Source organism: Zootermopsis nevadensis, unplaced genomic scaffold, assembly GCF_977971745.1.
Source record: "Zootermopsis nevadensis isolate Lab colony 2312 unplaced genomic scaffold, Znev_1.0 Znev_ptg000037l, whole genome shotgun sequence".
In the NCBI taxonomy this organism is placed as follows: domain Eukaryota; kingdom Metazoa; phylum Arthropoda; class Insecta; order Blattodea; family Termopsidae; genus Zootermopsis; species Zootermopsis nevadensis.
Genome location: NW_028259169.1, coordinates 2015429 through 2031524, shown reverse-complemented (window position 1 = coordinate 2031524; position 16096 = coordinate 2015429). Strand labels below are relative to the sequence as shown.

The 16096-nt window shown below is 41.8% G+C and overlaps 2 protein-coding genes and 1 long non-coding RNA gene across 3 annotated transcripts in view; all 3 read left to right on the top strand.

Moving 5' to 3' along the window:
• Positions 1 to 3262, top strand: part of LOC147871827 (transcription-associated protein 1-like) — a 53112-nt gene extending 49850 nt beyond the window's left edge. The window contains exon 7 of the mRNA XM_087360022.1: positions 2876 to 3262. Within this exon, the coding sequence (XP_087216148.1) occupies positions 2876 to 2968 (93 nt within the window). The 3' untranslated portion in view covers positions 2969 to 3262. The remainder of the gene's footprint in view (positions 1 to 2875) is intronic.
• Positions 3263 to 7181: 3919 nt separating this feature from the next.
• LOC147871824 (transcription-associated protein 1-like) overlaps positions 7182 to 16096 on the top strand; it is a 48826-nt gene continuing 39911 nt past the window's right edge. Inside the window, exons 1-2 of the mRNA XM_087360012.1 lie at positions 7182 to 10198; positions 14896 to 15605. The gene's annotated coding sequence lies outside the window, so the exon portion shown is untranslated. The remainder of the gene's footprint in view (positions 10199 to 14895; positions 15606 to 16096) is intronic.
• Positions 10193 to 11372, top strand: LOC147871826 (uncharacterized). The gene is made up of 2 exons (XR_015538260.1): positions 10193 to 10389; positions 10877 to 11372. It is a non-coding gene; the product is annotated as an uncharacterized LOC147871826 (long non-coding RNA).

Sequence of the window (16096 nt, the reverse complement as noted above, 5' to 3'; positions counted from 1 at the left end):
ATCCTCCAAACCCTTGGACATACTTTTACGTGACTTTGACAAAAAGTTGACATATGCGTTCCCTCAAAGTGACATAAGGTTTGTCTCTCAGATGATTACAGATCGTTAGATATTTGTTTTTTAAAAATTGACTTTCGAATAATCTCGAAAAATTTAAATGTCTCTATCCTCCAAACCCTTGGGATATACATTGACGTGTCTATGACATGAAGTTGACATATACGTTCCCTCAAAGTGGCATAAGTTTTGTCTCTCAGATTCCTACAGATCGGGAGATATTTGCCTTTTAAAAATTGACTTTCGAATAATCTCTAAAAATTTAAATGTCTCTATCCTCCAAACCCTTGGACATACATTGACGTGACTATGACATGAAGTTGACATATACGTTCCCTCAAAGTGACATAAGTTTTGTGTATCAGATTCCTACAGATCGGGAGATATTTGCCTTTTAAAATTTGACTTTCGAATAATCTCGAAAAATTTAAATGTCTCTATCCTCCAAACCCTTGGACATACATTATCGTGACTCTGACATGTAGTTGACATATGCGTTTCCTCAAAGTGACATAAGGTTTGTCTCTCAGATTCCTACAGATCGGGAGATATTTGACTTTCACAAATTGACTTTCGAATTATCTCGAAAAATTAAAATGTCTCTATCCTCCAAACCCTTGAACATACATTGACGTGACTCTGACAGGAAGTTGACATATAGTTTCCCTCAAAGTGACATAAGGTTTGTCTCTCAGATTCCTACAGATCGGGAGATATTTGCCTTTTGAAAATTGACTTTCGAATAATTTCTAAAGATTTAACCCATTGACAGGGGCTTGCTCTGTTGTGGTAATTGTGTTGCAAGTGTGATAGCAACTTAGATATGAATTATGTGAACGTGTAAGGTGTGGATGTCTAGTTATGTGTGTGGGGTGTTCTACGGAGTGTAGTAAAATAGTAGAAATGTCGGCCGCAATCACATTGCGTTGATAAGAGTCTGCTTCCTGGAAAGAATATGTTATTTCCTTTTATCTGCTTCATCCCATTTCACATTCTCAGTTCAAGCTAATACCACAGAAAGATCTTCAAAACGTCAGTCATTGTGAATATGTTCGGAAGCAGATGGGGGGGGGGGGCTCTGCAGTTTCACTCGTTTAGGAAGTGCGGTGATGAAGATCTCTGGCATAGCTATACCGGACAGTCTTGATAATAGTGGGTGTCCGTTCTCTGACCCAGGAGGGCTTTAAAAGTGTGCTGACCACGCATTACTTAGTTTGTATTTTCTTCATGTAAATCTGTAAAGTGATGTCAAAGCGGGAGGTAACGGGAATACTTGGTGATCATCACCGAGAGGGAGTTTCCAAACAGTCTTTAACGGGAGATGCGCAATAGCAGTTGTCCTATGATCGAAAAGTTTGACTTGCCAGTGATGAGATTGCTTTTTGTAAGTCAGGTAAGTGCAATGAGTTTTATGGATTGTGTGTGTTTTTCTGCAAGTGGTTTTCAGCGAATATTGCCGGCATTAATTTTGTTGGTAGTGTATTAAGTGTTGATTGCTGCATGTGCCAAAATGAAGTCTGACGAAGTGAAGTTGGTGTTGTTGAAGTACGGTCACCAGTGGGCTGGGTCGTTGGGTGTGTTATAGATGCTCGTGAAGTACAGCCTGGTGGCAGAGGGGCTGTGTAGTGGCGACATATGCAATAATCGTTAATAGTGCTTCGTTCATTGAGCTGTAGTTTACGAAATCCCACCTGTTTTCATAAATGATGGAAGATATTTAGGTTATGGAAATGTTTATTAGTTGGTGTCTTATAGGTGATGTTGGTCGTATTTTTCAAATGACTCAGCTCGCGAGACATTTTCGCCCTTCTGCAAAATTACTTGTGAGAAATTATCGCGCAGGGAGAATGTCTGTGCTGAATTTGCGTGATGTCTTGAGTGCCAACATGAAATGTGACGAGGATAAGTTCGTGTTGGAAAGGACGTGGACGATTTCACTGGGTGATTTATAGGTAGACGTGCAGGTATTCAAGAGTTGTGTCTGGTATCAATCTGAGCAGTAACATAACGGCGACCGACAGGTTATGTGACAAATGTGCCCTAGGATGTAGGCGATGTAGATGCAAATTGTGGGCTACTTGTTTCATAGTGCTTCGTGCTAAGTTGATTGAGCTGTAGTTTATTGGGTGTGGTTGGATCCATAAATTATTTTATGATTTTTGAGGTGATGGAAGTGATTGGTAGTTGGTTTCTTATAGGCGAAGTTGGTAGCTCGTTTCGCCTTAATTTTTTTCTTTACTTCCTGTCGTTTTTAAAGGAGAAGATGTGTCACTAATGGTATTCACGGAATAAAGTTTGAGGTCTTCATAATTTTACAGTCTTTGGAGTGGTATTTCAGTCAGCATTTGGTTCGTCAGTGCCGTGTAGTGTTCGCGGACGGGCATGTACCTCAGGTGTATTGTCGGTAGATGACAGGACAGTTCGTCAGGGTGCGCACATATTGATCATTGAATATCCCTCATGCTCCGCCGGTGGCGGGATGTGTTCGCTGTTTTTCAGACGTTGCCGTCCCTGCGTGCGAGAAAATGGCGCAGCTCCTCTGCTGTTATTGTTTACTTCGGACGGCGTGATGGTAGGATGCATGGCCAGTCGAGTGCAGCTTTACTCTCTTATATTTCCAATGCTTGCAAGTTTATTTGAACTGATGTTTGTCATCTTTCTCCTGTGTGAAGTACGTAAAGTGGGAAATATTTTGGTTGCACGAAAGGCCGGATTAGTTGCCAGTAGGTTATTAATGTGGTGTAGAGTGCCTTCGTAGTAAGAATTAATACTGGTCTCTCAATGCGGATGTTTATTTCTGTACATGGTTTTGTTTCAGGTAGGCGTGAATGCAAGCATATGGGATACTTCAGCCGTTATGCAGTTTCGAGTCCATCATTACTACGGAGGTAGCAAGACTTTGCTCCGGTAGCTGACATGACCACTGTGCATGATGGACACAATTCATCAGTCGATGCGGTTGGGATGACCCACAGACTCGTGGTGGCAGCCTCTGTTTTTGTGACTTGCATGTGGAAATTCAGTAGCTGTTGATTTAACTTTGTGCAAGAGCTTATCGCAGTGAAGAAGGTAGAAGTAAGCAGCTAGGGTTACAGGTTGTAATGTTGGTTATGTGGCCACCACACCACACCACACCACAGTTGCCCACTTTTGATTCCTAGTGACCAAGTATGGGGTGTTCGTAGCATGCCTCACAATGCCACAAGGAAGACCTCAGGCCCTCGTGCGATTATATACCTTGCTTTCCGAGGAGGTGTACTGTTATAGATTTAGTGGGAGTGCCTAGTCTGTCTCAAAGAGGAGTTTGAGATCAGGGGATGTGCTGAGTAGCAACTTTCATGTGAACTGTAGCTGTAGTGTGTGTTTACTGGCATCAACGAAGACATGGAGGACCAATTTGTCTGAATATCAGTGTTTCAGAAGATCAGTTGTGTGCGTGATGGGGAAGCAGCTTATTTGGAGTTGGAGTTGTGAAGAACCAGACAGAACGAAGCACCTGGAGTGTTTGTGACTTGGATAAGGAATTGCATTATTCAGGTATGTTAGAGAGTAGAGTTTCTTTGCATTCCATAGATCTTTCTTAGGACTAAACCATGGGATGCAGAGCAAGTCATTTCATACAGTAAACATAAACTTCAGGACTTCATTCAATATACTTTTGACACAATTACAAGAACGTGTTTCACATATGAATGTACATAACCTTCAGATTTTGCAATTCAAGTATGAAAGCTAATTTCAGTGCAGGCTTGAATACATTTATATCACAATTTAGAGTTTTAATTGTTGGTTGGTGATTATTAAATAACTTGACACGTGTAAAGTACACTCCTCTTTGACATTTAGCAGGGTTTACATCTTGTAATTAAATTATGTACATCTGTATTTCTTTTAAAATTATCCAACTTTTCCACCACAAATGATAGCAAGCAGAATATAAATTCACTTGCAAGTGGAAGTATATTAAATTTACGAAATTATTCTCTATAAGGTAAGCAGCTTTTGACACCTGCCATTGTTGTGATTATTTTCTTTTGCATGTAAAAAGCCTTATTAGTGTGTGTGATAAGGAATTGCATTATTCAGGTATGTTAGAGAGTAGAGTTTCTTTGCATTCCATAGATCCTTCTTAGGAGTAATCCAAAGGATGCAGTACAAGTCATTTCATACAATAAACATAAACTTCAGGACTTCATTCAATATATGTAAACCTCAGTACTTTTGACACAATGCAAGGACGTGTTTCATATGTGAATGTACATAACCTTCAGATTCTGCAATACAGGTATTAAAAAAAATTACAAATTAATATACATAAACCTCAGAATTTTAAATAGAAATGCAAAACCACTTTAAATATAGATTATAGATATACATAAAACTGAGGAAATTTCAGCAGAGGTGAAATAAACTGCAGAATGGAAAGTGTGAGTGATGAGGTGACCTCTCAATGCACGCTTGAACACCTTTAAATCATTTAGAGTTTAAATTGTTGGTGGAAGATTATTAAATAACTTGGTACGCGTATAGTACGTTCCTTTTTGACGTTTATTAGGGTTAGCATAGACTATACAAAAATTATATGCTTGTACTTAATTTTTATTTCAGTGTTGTTGAGATTTGTCAAACTTGTTTCCACTTGCAAAATAAAAGTCTAGGTGTCCATGAAACCCAAAGTTTCTGGAAATAAATATGACATGCGCCCTGATGTGGAGAAAAGGTGTTTAGAGTATTACAGTAAGTGCAGTACGTGAAAGTATTATAACAATGCCGCATGGAAGTTACTGTAACTAAAACATTTCACTTTCCTTAGTCGTTATAACTTGAAACTGTCGCTTGTGTTTTCCAGGTCGTGGAGACAGCATCTAGTGCTCAGAAGTCAAGCACGACGGATCCGTTCTACCGTCGTCAGTGCTGGGAAATAATTTGCTGTTTCTTGGTGGCATCCCTGAATTTTAATGATGATGAGAATAGAGTGCAGCAGCTTTTCTCCTGTCCAAGGTATATAAGAGCAGTTGGAGGCAGAAGAATATTGTCAAACTAACCTCATTCTTGATATTAAAATAGTGTACAAAATAAAAGATGTTTTTCCAGCCTGATGGTACTAACATGACATAACAGATTGTTAATCACTGGCTTTTCTTCGCAGAATTGTAAGCGAGTCCCAAGGCAGTCTATGAGGCACTGATATAGATTTTTCTCTGAGCACCCAGAACTCATTATTTACTGGTACAGTGAGCCCGTTAGAGGCTGTATCACAATTAGTTTGTGTTTAGTATCCTGCCAGTACCAGGAGGCTTCTACAAGTAATGTATTTCTTTGTCATATCATAAACCCAGTTTTCCCATTTGCTCTGTGCCTCTTACATCAGTTGCTGATTTAGGAAGCAGCTACTGCATTGGCCACTGCTGTGACCATTGAACATTAGGATGTGAGTGTAATTATCTGTACTCATTGTGATTCGCTGTTGCAGTTTTGATGATCCACATGTGGAGATCTCCGCAGTCCATGGGATTCCGTTCAGATTGCAGGACAAGCAAGACAGAGCCACTCACCAGATGGCAGTCACAGGTAAGTTCATCCATTTGAGTAAATTGTTTAATAAACTTCTTTTCTGAATTACAATGCCATTATTGAAGGAAGAAGACCTTTTGTCCTGAAAAGTAGTAAATGGTTTTAATGAAATAAAGAACTTGTCTATTTCTTCTATTGAGACTACAAAGAAACAATGAAGAACGTGATTTTTCTTTGCCAGTTTAAGGAACCACATTTTGAGGCTGACCTCCACATAGTTCTATAATTGAGAATGCATGGAGTTTACCTCCATGCTCCCACTGCCTCATGGCATTGCGCTTAGTCACAAGGATAACTTCAGCTGATATAGCGAACCATTAAATGTTTAAAAACCATAATCGGTGTTGGTTTTCTGTAAGTCCAAGTGGTGTTAGAACCCAAAGACCACTGTGAGAACCTGAAATCTCTCTTAAAACCACATTTAGTACGTGAACTTGTTGAAAGCGTCTGCTTCATATCTGGAACAGCCAGTAAGGCCTGTTGTGTAAGTTGGTAGGAGTGTTTGTTGCTGCAGCCATGAAAGAGTTACGACGGTGTTCCTTGTGTGTCACTGCACAATGGTGGCGATATCACAGGCAGCTGGTGAGTTCAGTTTTATAAATTTAGATTGTTCAACATTGAAACAATTTATATTACTGTTGGTGAAGTTTCCACCTTTGCTTCCAGAAGGCATTATAAAGTGGCATTACTGATGGTGATATGGAAAATAAATCTAATTGATACGGCTACCTCTTGCCCCTTGTCGGTTGAATTCACCTTAGTAGTAGAAGTGCTACAGATGTTGGCTGTATTGTAGTGGCTTGCCATTTCTTAATCTTTCATTTACGTCCTTTCTTTATGACATCAAAACAGGCGAACCTGAAGGGCATGGACCGACTGGTGTTTATAGACTCCCTTGCTGTCATAATGGGGCACGAGGAGAGGGAGCCGTGTAAGCCGGGACACCTCGGCTCCAAACAGACGGCAAGCGAACTGTTCGTTAAATATCCACTGAATCAGTGGCAAGGGAAGTTGCGTGGGTCTGACGTGACGTGTGTGAGTTGTAGAGTTTGTAGTTGCAGTATTATGACGTGTGGAATAATGGCCCACTTGGCGAATGTTTTAAATTTGCTGGGGAGGAGGAAAGAAAGGCTCCAGTATGAATCTGTGAGCGAGGGAGTTAAGAATTTGTCAGGTCGCTGGTTGTGACCCGTATTTAAAGTTAACTTGTGAATGGGTTTGTAATGAACTTGACAGAATTTGTCTTCTGAAAATGGAAGGTCCTTGTTCATTGGCTAAGGTGGGAGTGTTAACTGCTTGGTGAAGTTAAACTGTGTGTTCTTAGAAGAGTGTGATGCCTTGATTTCTTGAATGTGAATGTATTTTCTCTTTCTAGGAGTAGCAGATTACGAGAAACAGAATGATCCTTCAGATTCTACTGAGCACCACGTGACCCGCGTACTGCCAGCCAGAGAAGCGTTGAAGTACGTGCGGCAACAGTTGGCAGACCGACTTGATGTCAGAAGATTAAACCTGCTGGGACAAAGAAGGAACCTCGTATCCGCAAGAGACTGATATCGGTCTGAACCAGGCATTCGTTGTGTGAGTACATGAGCATTAGAATGTATTTGATGTGGTTGTCGTGTGAGAGAGATGAGTCTGTCCAATTTTATTAGGTACTTTAGATGTTGTGAACTTAAATGTGAGATTTGATATGTTGAAAGACGTAAATGTGGTGAGGGATTGGCATTATTGCAGTATCTGTGGTACGCTGGAGGCATTCATGATATTGTTCATAGGATATCAGAATGTGAGGTTTATTTATCCTTTTTAGACGAGGGTGGTGACTATTTGTGATAAGGTTTTGTTACATGTGAGATGTGTGCAGTGCTGAGGAGCCTTTAATGTGGTCTGTTTACTAATTAATAAGTGAGCATTTGCCAGTGTAAGTAATTTAGTTTTGTGCACAGTGAGCGGAGCTGCCGGGATATTTTCTGTGCTTTTGGTTAATTTTGAGAGTTTGCTGTGTTGAGCAAGGGGATCGGTTACAAAACTTGTAAGTTTGTGGTGTGGTGTTCGTTATGAATTTGGATTTGCTTGCAAAAATGGAGATGACTGTCAGAGGTTCCATTTATTTAAGACTTAACCATAAGTTGAGAGTTGTCAGGTGTCAGTCTCATGGACATGTGATGAGGCTCAGTATTACTTCTGGTATATTCCGTGGTTGCGGGTGGGGTAAGGGGATTTGCATTAGGATTGAGGAGTGGTTTGGTTGGTTGGAACCAAGTATAGAAAGGCAGTGCCACTTATGTGGGTCACAATGTACCAGTGCTGGTGTTGTCAGGATTGTTATTTTATGTCTGTAAAATGGTTGTGAAGAGTTCTTGGCTTACGAAAGACTAATTTGTTAGTGTTGTCAGTCAGATTGTTTATAGGAAGAATGTAGAGATTGTGTTTTTGTGTGTGTGAGAGAGAGACAGGCCGAAGTTATTGACCATTTAGCTTGGTTAAAGATTGTTGACCTGGAAATGAAATGATATATGATGTCTGTTTGGTGTTCGTTGACCACCTTAGCTGCTCCCTCATAAATATATTTTTACATAACCCCTCCTTCCTCTCATCTTGGGCTCCCATATCGCACCCACTAAAACCCTCAGTTATTTTTTTAGAGGGCAGAAATCAGGAAGGAAATGCATACAATACGAAACCCGTGTCTCCCCTCCTTTCATTTCTAGAACTACTACTGTAAGAATCCGCGCTGAAATGGAAGGGAGAGGACTTTAAGTGGTACAGCTCTTTTGCAGGATTTTTGTTAAAATATTAGAGTGTTTGAGCTGTCTGTGAGTGAAGATTCCTTTGCGTATGATTCTTGGAGGTAGAACGTAGCTTTGTTTGTTGCACGTTTTATTGATCTTGTTATTGGGTAGTCAATCAACATACGATCACGATGTTGAAGGGGTCCCGGGATATTAATAAACATTGTGACCACAATCAGAAATTCTCGTGTAGACATGCTGTCAATTCAGTAATCAGCGTGCACTAAAACTCATCTCGTAAAACTGTTTATTGACGTAATGTCAGATACAAAATATTGTTTTGTAGAATTGCTTTCTTTATTTTGTTGTGTTTCTACTTGTTAAAGTTGTTACATTGAGAGTGCTGCTGCTGGTGTCATGGAGAGATGTTTCCTCAAAGTAAGAAATTTTTGGTGGCTCTCCTTTACTTAGTGGGGAATCCCCACGTCCACAGTACAGAATGTCTAAGTATTTGCGACCGGGTTGGTGGCCCCAGCACCCTGCCAGTTTCTTTGGCACTTACAGTCATCCTTCCATCATGTTATGTGAATTGGGTGTGGAGCGAGGGAGAGAAGGCAGGCAGTTGTCTTCTGGCAAACTGCTGCTTCTGTAATTGCTGGAAATGTGACCATACGAGTAACCAAGACTTTGAATAAAAATCTGAACCAAGATGTGGGCGTAGGTTTGCGGATTGTTTTAAAAAGGGTAGCAGAAAAATTGAACGTAGTTTAGCGTAATGAATGGCGCGTTGCTTTGGTTAACAAGGAAATGATCATTTTTTTACCGTAGCCGAAACAAATTATTTACGAACATACAGTCACGAAGGTCATATTGAACGGCTTTTCGCGTTTGCTTTACTTCATCGTTTTGTCGTCTGATTTGACTTCGTTTGTCCCCACCATCTTCCTACGTGATACGACCATAATTCGTTGCGTTGGATACATTACTGGGCGGGGGAAAAGGGTCCCTTTGTAATTTATGAAAGTGACATTTGACAACTTCCTGAAGCGTAGCCTAGAACGTTTGTACATTGGCCGACAGAATTCGTGTATTTCTACATTGTTTTGAGGTCTTGTTCGTCCTCGTAATCGTTAGAAAACAACTCGGCTCAATTTGAATACTAAGAAAAGTGTTAAAACTAGCTACTACGTGTTTGTCCAGGAAGGCACTGATGTTTTGTAGTTGGTAATATTACCAGTTTGTTAGGATTCTAGTGAGGCAGTCAGAAAGGAAAAGAATGAGCACGGAAGTTGCATATGGCAGATCAGATGTTTGGAAGAAGAAGATGGCAATAATGATGATGACAGTAATTGCAGTAAACTTGTCTTACTTTTTTTTTCAGAATCGTCACCTTTACTCGGAACACCTGATGTGATCTGGATATGCCATTCTGGTCGCTGTGGTGTGACAGCAGATAGGTTGCGGTGTTTAAATATCAGTGTTGTAATGCAGTTTGGAATATGCAGGGTTCCTAATGAGGTAGGATGTGGAAAGAGGCAACTCCATTCTGAATGAATCTGGTTTCATGTGGAATGTCACGGCCATTGCACTTTGGAATTTCCTGGAAACTCGGCTATGCTGTCAGAGGAATTTTGCACTTATCTTCATCCAAGATTGTTTCCTTCCACACAAAAGTCTGAGCTACGCCGCAGTTTAAAATATAAGGTGACATTTCCATTGATCTGTCTTTTACACGAACATTTGTCATTTCAGAGTTGGTGACCGTGAAATAATGACTTTCTGTACAGACTGGATGCAGCGGCTTGTTATCGTTTAGGTTCAGCTGTAACAAGGTAAATGTTAGGTGGAAGGAATATGTTGTTTGTGGCATTTCTTACTAATATAGAATATCACAATTTCTTATCTTATATAAGAATTATTAAGAAATCTGTCAAACTGCCCTCCACTCTTTCCATTTTAGTTTTGATTAGATCGATCATTGCTGGTGGACGTCGTGGTCTCATACAATTGAACAAAGTTTGAGGTAAGGGATTCCTATTTATTATTATTGTTCATCACATTTATTGTTTTCATCTGCATTTTTGAACTCGTGTACGAGAATTAGACTTGTCTTCTTTTTAAAACAATTTCAATTAACATTAGATTGACTTGTGTGTGTTCACGGCAACATTGATAATAAAAGAATATTCCAGTAGGCAATTAACTTTTTACAATTTTAAAGGAATTAAACGTGTTTCGTATCCCAGAATCTAAATAAAAATATGTCGATGCTAAGAAGTGGGGTTTATATTCTCAACAATAATTCTAACGCTTTTCATCTCTTGATACATCGACATTATTAAAGCGTTTTAGGGAACTGAGAAGAAATTTTATTCCGGTTTCACAAGCCTTAATTATCGACAAATCTCCCTCTCATTATCTCCCTACATCAGCAGATTAAATCCGGGGAATGTTTGCTATTATTGAGTGCAAAGAATTTATGGGTGCAAAACGTGGTCTCTCTCTTTCAGGGAGGAACATAGAGTGAGGGGCTCTGAGAACAGAGTGTCGAGGAAGATGTCTGGACCCAAAACGGGAGTGGGACGGATAACAGAGAAAAATGCATGACGAGCTCCTCAGCCGATGTTTTTAGGGCGAGTTGAAAGTTTACAAGGCCTGAAGGGAACACCTCGGCGTAGGTGGGAAGATAACATTAAGACGAATCTTACGAAGATGGGTCTCAATGGAGTGAACTGGATGCAACTGACTCAGGATAGACCCCGGTGGTGGGCTTTTGTGAACACGATGATGTACCCGACAGACATTAAGGTGGCTCATAAATCCTTTGAAAGTGTGACAAAGTTCAAATACTTGGGAACAACAAAAACGATTCAAAATGATGCTCACGACGAAGTTAGGAGGAGACTAAATTCCGGAAATGCTCGCTACATCTCAGTTCAAAATATTTTGTCTTCCCGTCTGATTTCTAAGAACCTGAAGATTAAAATATACAAAACAATAATCTTGCCTGTTGTGTGGTATGGGTGCGAAACATGGTCTCTCACTCAGAGGGAGGAACACAGATTGCAGGTGTTTGAGAATCGGGTGTTTAGGAGGATATTTGGGCCTAGGAGAGAAGATGATGGGGCATGGAGAAAACTGCACAATGACGAGCTTAAAAATCTGTACTCCTCCCCCAATATTGTCAGGGTGATTAAGTCGAGAAGAATGAGATGGTCTGGGCATGTAGCGTGCATGGATGGGACAAGAGGTTTGCACCGGGAAGCCTGAGGGGGAGAGACCTCTGGGGAGACCTAGACGTAGATGGGAGGATAATCTCAGGCGGGATCTATGGGAGATAGGAGTTGAAGGAGACTGGATTTTGTTGGCCCAGGACAGGGTCCGGTGGAGGGCTTTGGTTAGTTCGGTGATGAACCTTCTGGTTCGGTAAGCCATCTAGTTAGTTAATCGGTCAACGACATGACCAGCTTTCTTATTAATTATGATTGTCCCAGTTGGCGCTGCTCGCAACAGTTACCTTCGTTGCAACTAAAGGTACGACATTTTATTTTACATCCATTGTCCTAGCACTGTGCGAGATTATGTCAAGAACTTCTTTACAGTTCGTGTACTGATTAAGTTACAAGTTCACGCTGCAACCTGTAGCAACTAGATATCGTGTCAGTGTTAACTGATTTTCCGTTTATTCATGCAAGTGGAATGGGACATAATGGCCACCCGATATGTAGGACTGTTTGTAGTGGCAGCTTGCTGCAATGGAGTGCGATACTGACCGGGTTAATACGAACCACACAATCGTATGTCCCAGTGACGCATTAAACCACGGAAGACATTGTACACAACCTTGACTTAATCACATTAACGTATAGATGCTTCTGGAGTGTGTGCCCATAAGAATAGCAGTAACTTGGGTGTGCTGTTTGAATGGATTTATCTGAAATGACATATGGGAATACCTCCCCCTACAAGCGTTGATGGGTACCTCATTCAGGCGTAAGCTCCCAGTCTATTTGCGCAAACGCAATTATGACAGAAACAATATCTGCTGTGGAAACCTCAAATCTTACAATATAGTTCTGGTTTGAGGGGGTAAGTAGAGGATTACATGACCTACCAAGCTAAGATGCTAGATGTGGGAATTCCTTTTCGAAATTTTTTGCTCAGAATATAAATTTTGGGCCAAGCTGGTGCGGCATTACTTTTCTCTCTTTAACTCCCTCTGCATTTATGACCTCCTCCCCCCCCATCTGGACACATCACATCAACTGGATGCTGTATGGACGTAGAATACCACGCGGCAAACACATACGTACTGTGGCAAAGTCCGTCATAAATAAATATGAATCTGCCTTCAATGTGTGGATAATGGCAACCCATATCAACATGAGTACCATCAGACATACATGAATGTACAAAAGAAATGTATTTAATCTCGATCTTATGTATACATGGGATATACGGATATCCGCACGTAGGAACGTTGAAACTTCGATATCAGCAGACGTGCGTGATTACACCAAACGCACTGATGATAATGTTTGGCATGTATTGCCTTACGTCAGTGGTCCCCAACCTTTTTTTCCTTTCTCTGGACAAATAAGATACGGACACCAAATAATACACAAAACAACACGACGTTTATTGATACAAGAAACCACGCAATCAAAAATACGTAATTTTATAAGTACAATTATTATTACTCAAGTGGGAAGTTAGTGTGATGTTTGGCACTGCATTTCAGCGGCCAGTTTTACAAATTTGGGAGAGTAGGATGATGTTGCTGCTCGCAATCGTCAAGATGGGCATTAGTACGTAGAGAACTGTGCTTTGATTTTATAATGTTCATGGTTGAACGGCATTTATTATTCAGTATAACCTCTTTCCTTATCAACGCGGGCACCGCGTTGGGGACCACTGTTGTACATTATTTCGCCCTCACATCTTCATCAGTTATCAGAGTGATTATTCTCTTGTAACATTGATGTCACTGTTACGTCAAGGTCATGACAAAGTCAAGACAAGTTCGCCCCAATAGTTTGCCAGATAGAGGTCTTTAAAATTCTCAAGGTCATACGTATTTATGCCAAACGGCAAATACCTGATTGACCATACTCATGTCAAAATGAGGTCACGTATAGGTCAAGGAAGCCACGACAAATTCGGCCCAATAGTTTCGTAGATACTGGTCTTAAAAAATCTCAAGGTTATATCTTCTCACCAATATTTCTGCTAGCCAGCCACCCTAGGGCCACACCCTTTACCCCAGGGCCACTACCCCAGTCGCACCCCTTCCCAGGGCTATCCCCTTCTTTGGGCCAACCCTCATGATCACCCCTACCCAAGATCGCCCCCCCGGGACCATCCCCTCAGGATCCCTGCAGCATCACCATATCCCAGGAACCACAGGATCCCCTAGGACCCCAGGATTCCCTGGACACTGCCCTCTAGGATCACGGCAGGATCCCCGAAGACAATCACCTCTAGGATCCCCTATAACCCCCTCCAGGATTCCTCGGATTTACCAGGACTCCCCATGACCATCCTAGTATTCCCCACAGATTTCCTAGGATCCCCACCAAGAATTCCCTACCCAGATCTAGCAAAATCTGCCACCAAACATTTCCAACAGAATTTCCCACGATCGCAACCCATGATTCCCAGGATATTCCCCTGGATTCACCACATAATATTACCCACGATCCTGCAGGATTCCCCACCAAAAATCCCCATATTATCCCACATAGGATCCACAACCAGAATTCAAAACGCGCCCTAACCCCCGCGCTCTAACCCCCGCGCCCTAACCCCCGCGCCCTAACCACCCCGCGCCCTAACCACCCCGCGCCCCACGAAGGGAGGTGGAGGCCCAGGCCGTTTCTTGAGCGAGCAGAGGCGCGGACCTGGCTCCGGACAATGGCCCGGGCGCCGGGTTCCAACGAACCGCCCGAGTCGGACGAGTCCAACTCGTTGGCTTTGCGCTCGCACGCTACAGGAAACAGGACCTCGTGGGCGAGGCAAGTCGTCCAACTCTTTCGACTAACCGACCTGGCAACAGATCTTGTCTAGGGGCTGAGGCTCACCCTCCGTCCCGCGATTTGGTTTCATTCGATTAAATCATTGAGTTTTCGCTGCTCGTAGTATTTGCGCTTCGAGTGTTTTATTACTGGACGTATAATTTTATCTGCCCCTTATTCATCTCTGCCGACACGCGGTGGATGAGTTTTTCATCTTTGCCTTTCCCAGCATGCTCCGCGAAACTTGTTTTCTCCGAACAAGTTGAGTTTTTCCCGGTTGTCTGTCTCCTGCTTCGGTACAGCGCGGATGTACGCAGTCTTTACGTAAGTTGGGGCTTCAGTCGGCCATTTTGATATTACGTCTCAGCTTGTGTTTGGTTTAATTCTCGATTTATTCGACAGCCAAAGAGTTGTTGAAGCTTTCGTGGTGGTAGTACGAGGCTCTAGATAACGACCCTGACTTATATGCATTTGTGTCTGGCGTGATATAAGATCGTCTATATATTTTTCTCTAGGACTGTGACAACGCACATGCGAGAGTACATGTGTCCTGTTGTGTGTCCTCGGGTGCTACGTCCTGTACAACGAGAGCCTACTTAAGTCATTCAAGGTGAGTTGCATGAAATATTCCGTCCTCTGAAGTAGAGAGTTCTTAAAGTACGTTGAGGATAAAACGTGACTTGGCCTAGGTCGCACAAGACAAGATGGCTGAAATGACTTTGCAACACTGAACTAAGTATTCTGAGATATTATTTTATTTTACGTTTTGATTGTTCTGTGATTCTGCCCACGCATTCCGTCTCCTTCTAGGTCAGTGGTAACAACCACGTGACACTCGTTCAAGACTTGAGGTTCACGGAGCGGTGAGGATGACGGCCGCTTACATCGTGAGGTCGCTAACACGACAACCCGAAAATTATATTACAGCAGCAGCGAACTAAGGACTCCGCTGAGTACAATGAGAAATTGTCAGATAATGCCCACTGATCGAGTTTCAGAGCGTACGTACAGAAGCGACGTAATTATAAATTCTTGTCATTATGTCTGCTTTGAGGTGATTGGCGGAGCCCTCTTCACATTCACGGTGATTATGATATCATCATTCTTCATCGCCGTCGTGAACCCTCTGAAGATTTTTCCACGTCTCGCTCCTGGACGCTGCTCTGTGACGTCGTCTGGCTCGAGACGTCTGAAACGATGAGGCACCAGTGAGCGATGGACTCGGGTGAGTACGGTGATGTATTATTTCGAGGTTGATTAAAAATTATAATGACTTTCGTAGATAGTGTTCTGTGGGAAATTAAAAATTAGTATGTCTCGACGGTAATGTAGTGTCTGAGTAAAGCCTGGTCTACGTGGATGGGGTTTCGCGAAGGTACCGATATCGCCAAAATCAAAGAATGTTTGAAACCCCCTACGTACGGTAAGGAATCGAGTTCTTTTATGAGTTTGAAACAGAAAGGAAAAGTTACAGATCATTTGAGAATTGTTGATGGGAAAGATTGGAAAAGGAGAAAATGCAGACAAATGGACACGCACACTTGCGGTATGAGACCAGTTTCTTGCGTCTGTCTTGTTGTAAACATTTACGGCAGTCATCGTGTAGCTGACAGTCGTTTAACTGGTCAAAGCCTTTCTCTTCGTGTACAGACACAGAAATTTTAAAAACTGACTGGTCGTCCTTACTTCATTTCTGTTGGATAAATTTCGTAAGGA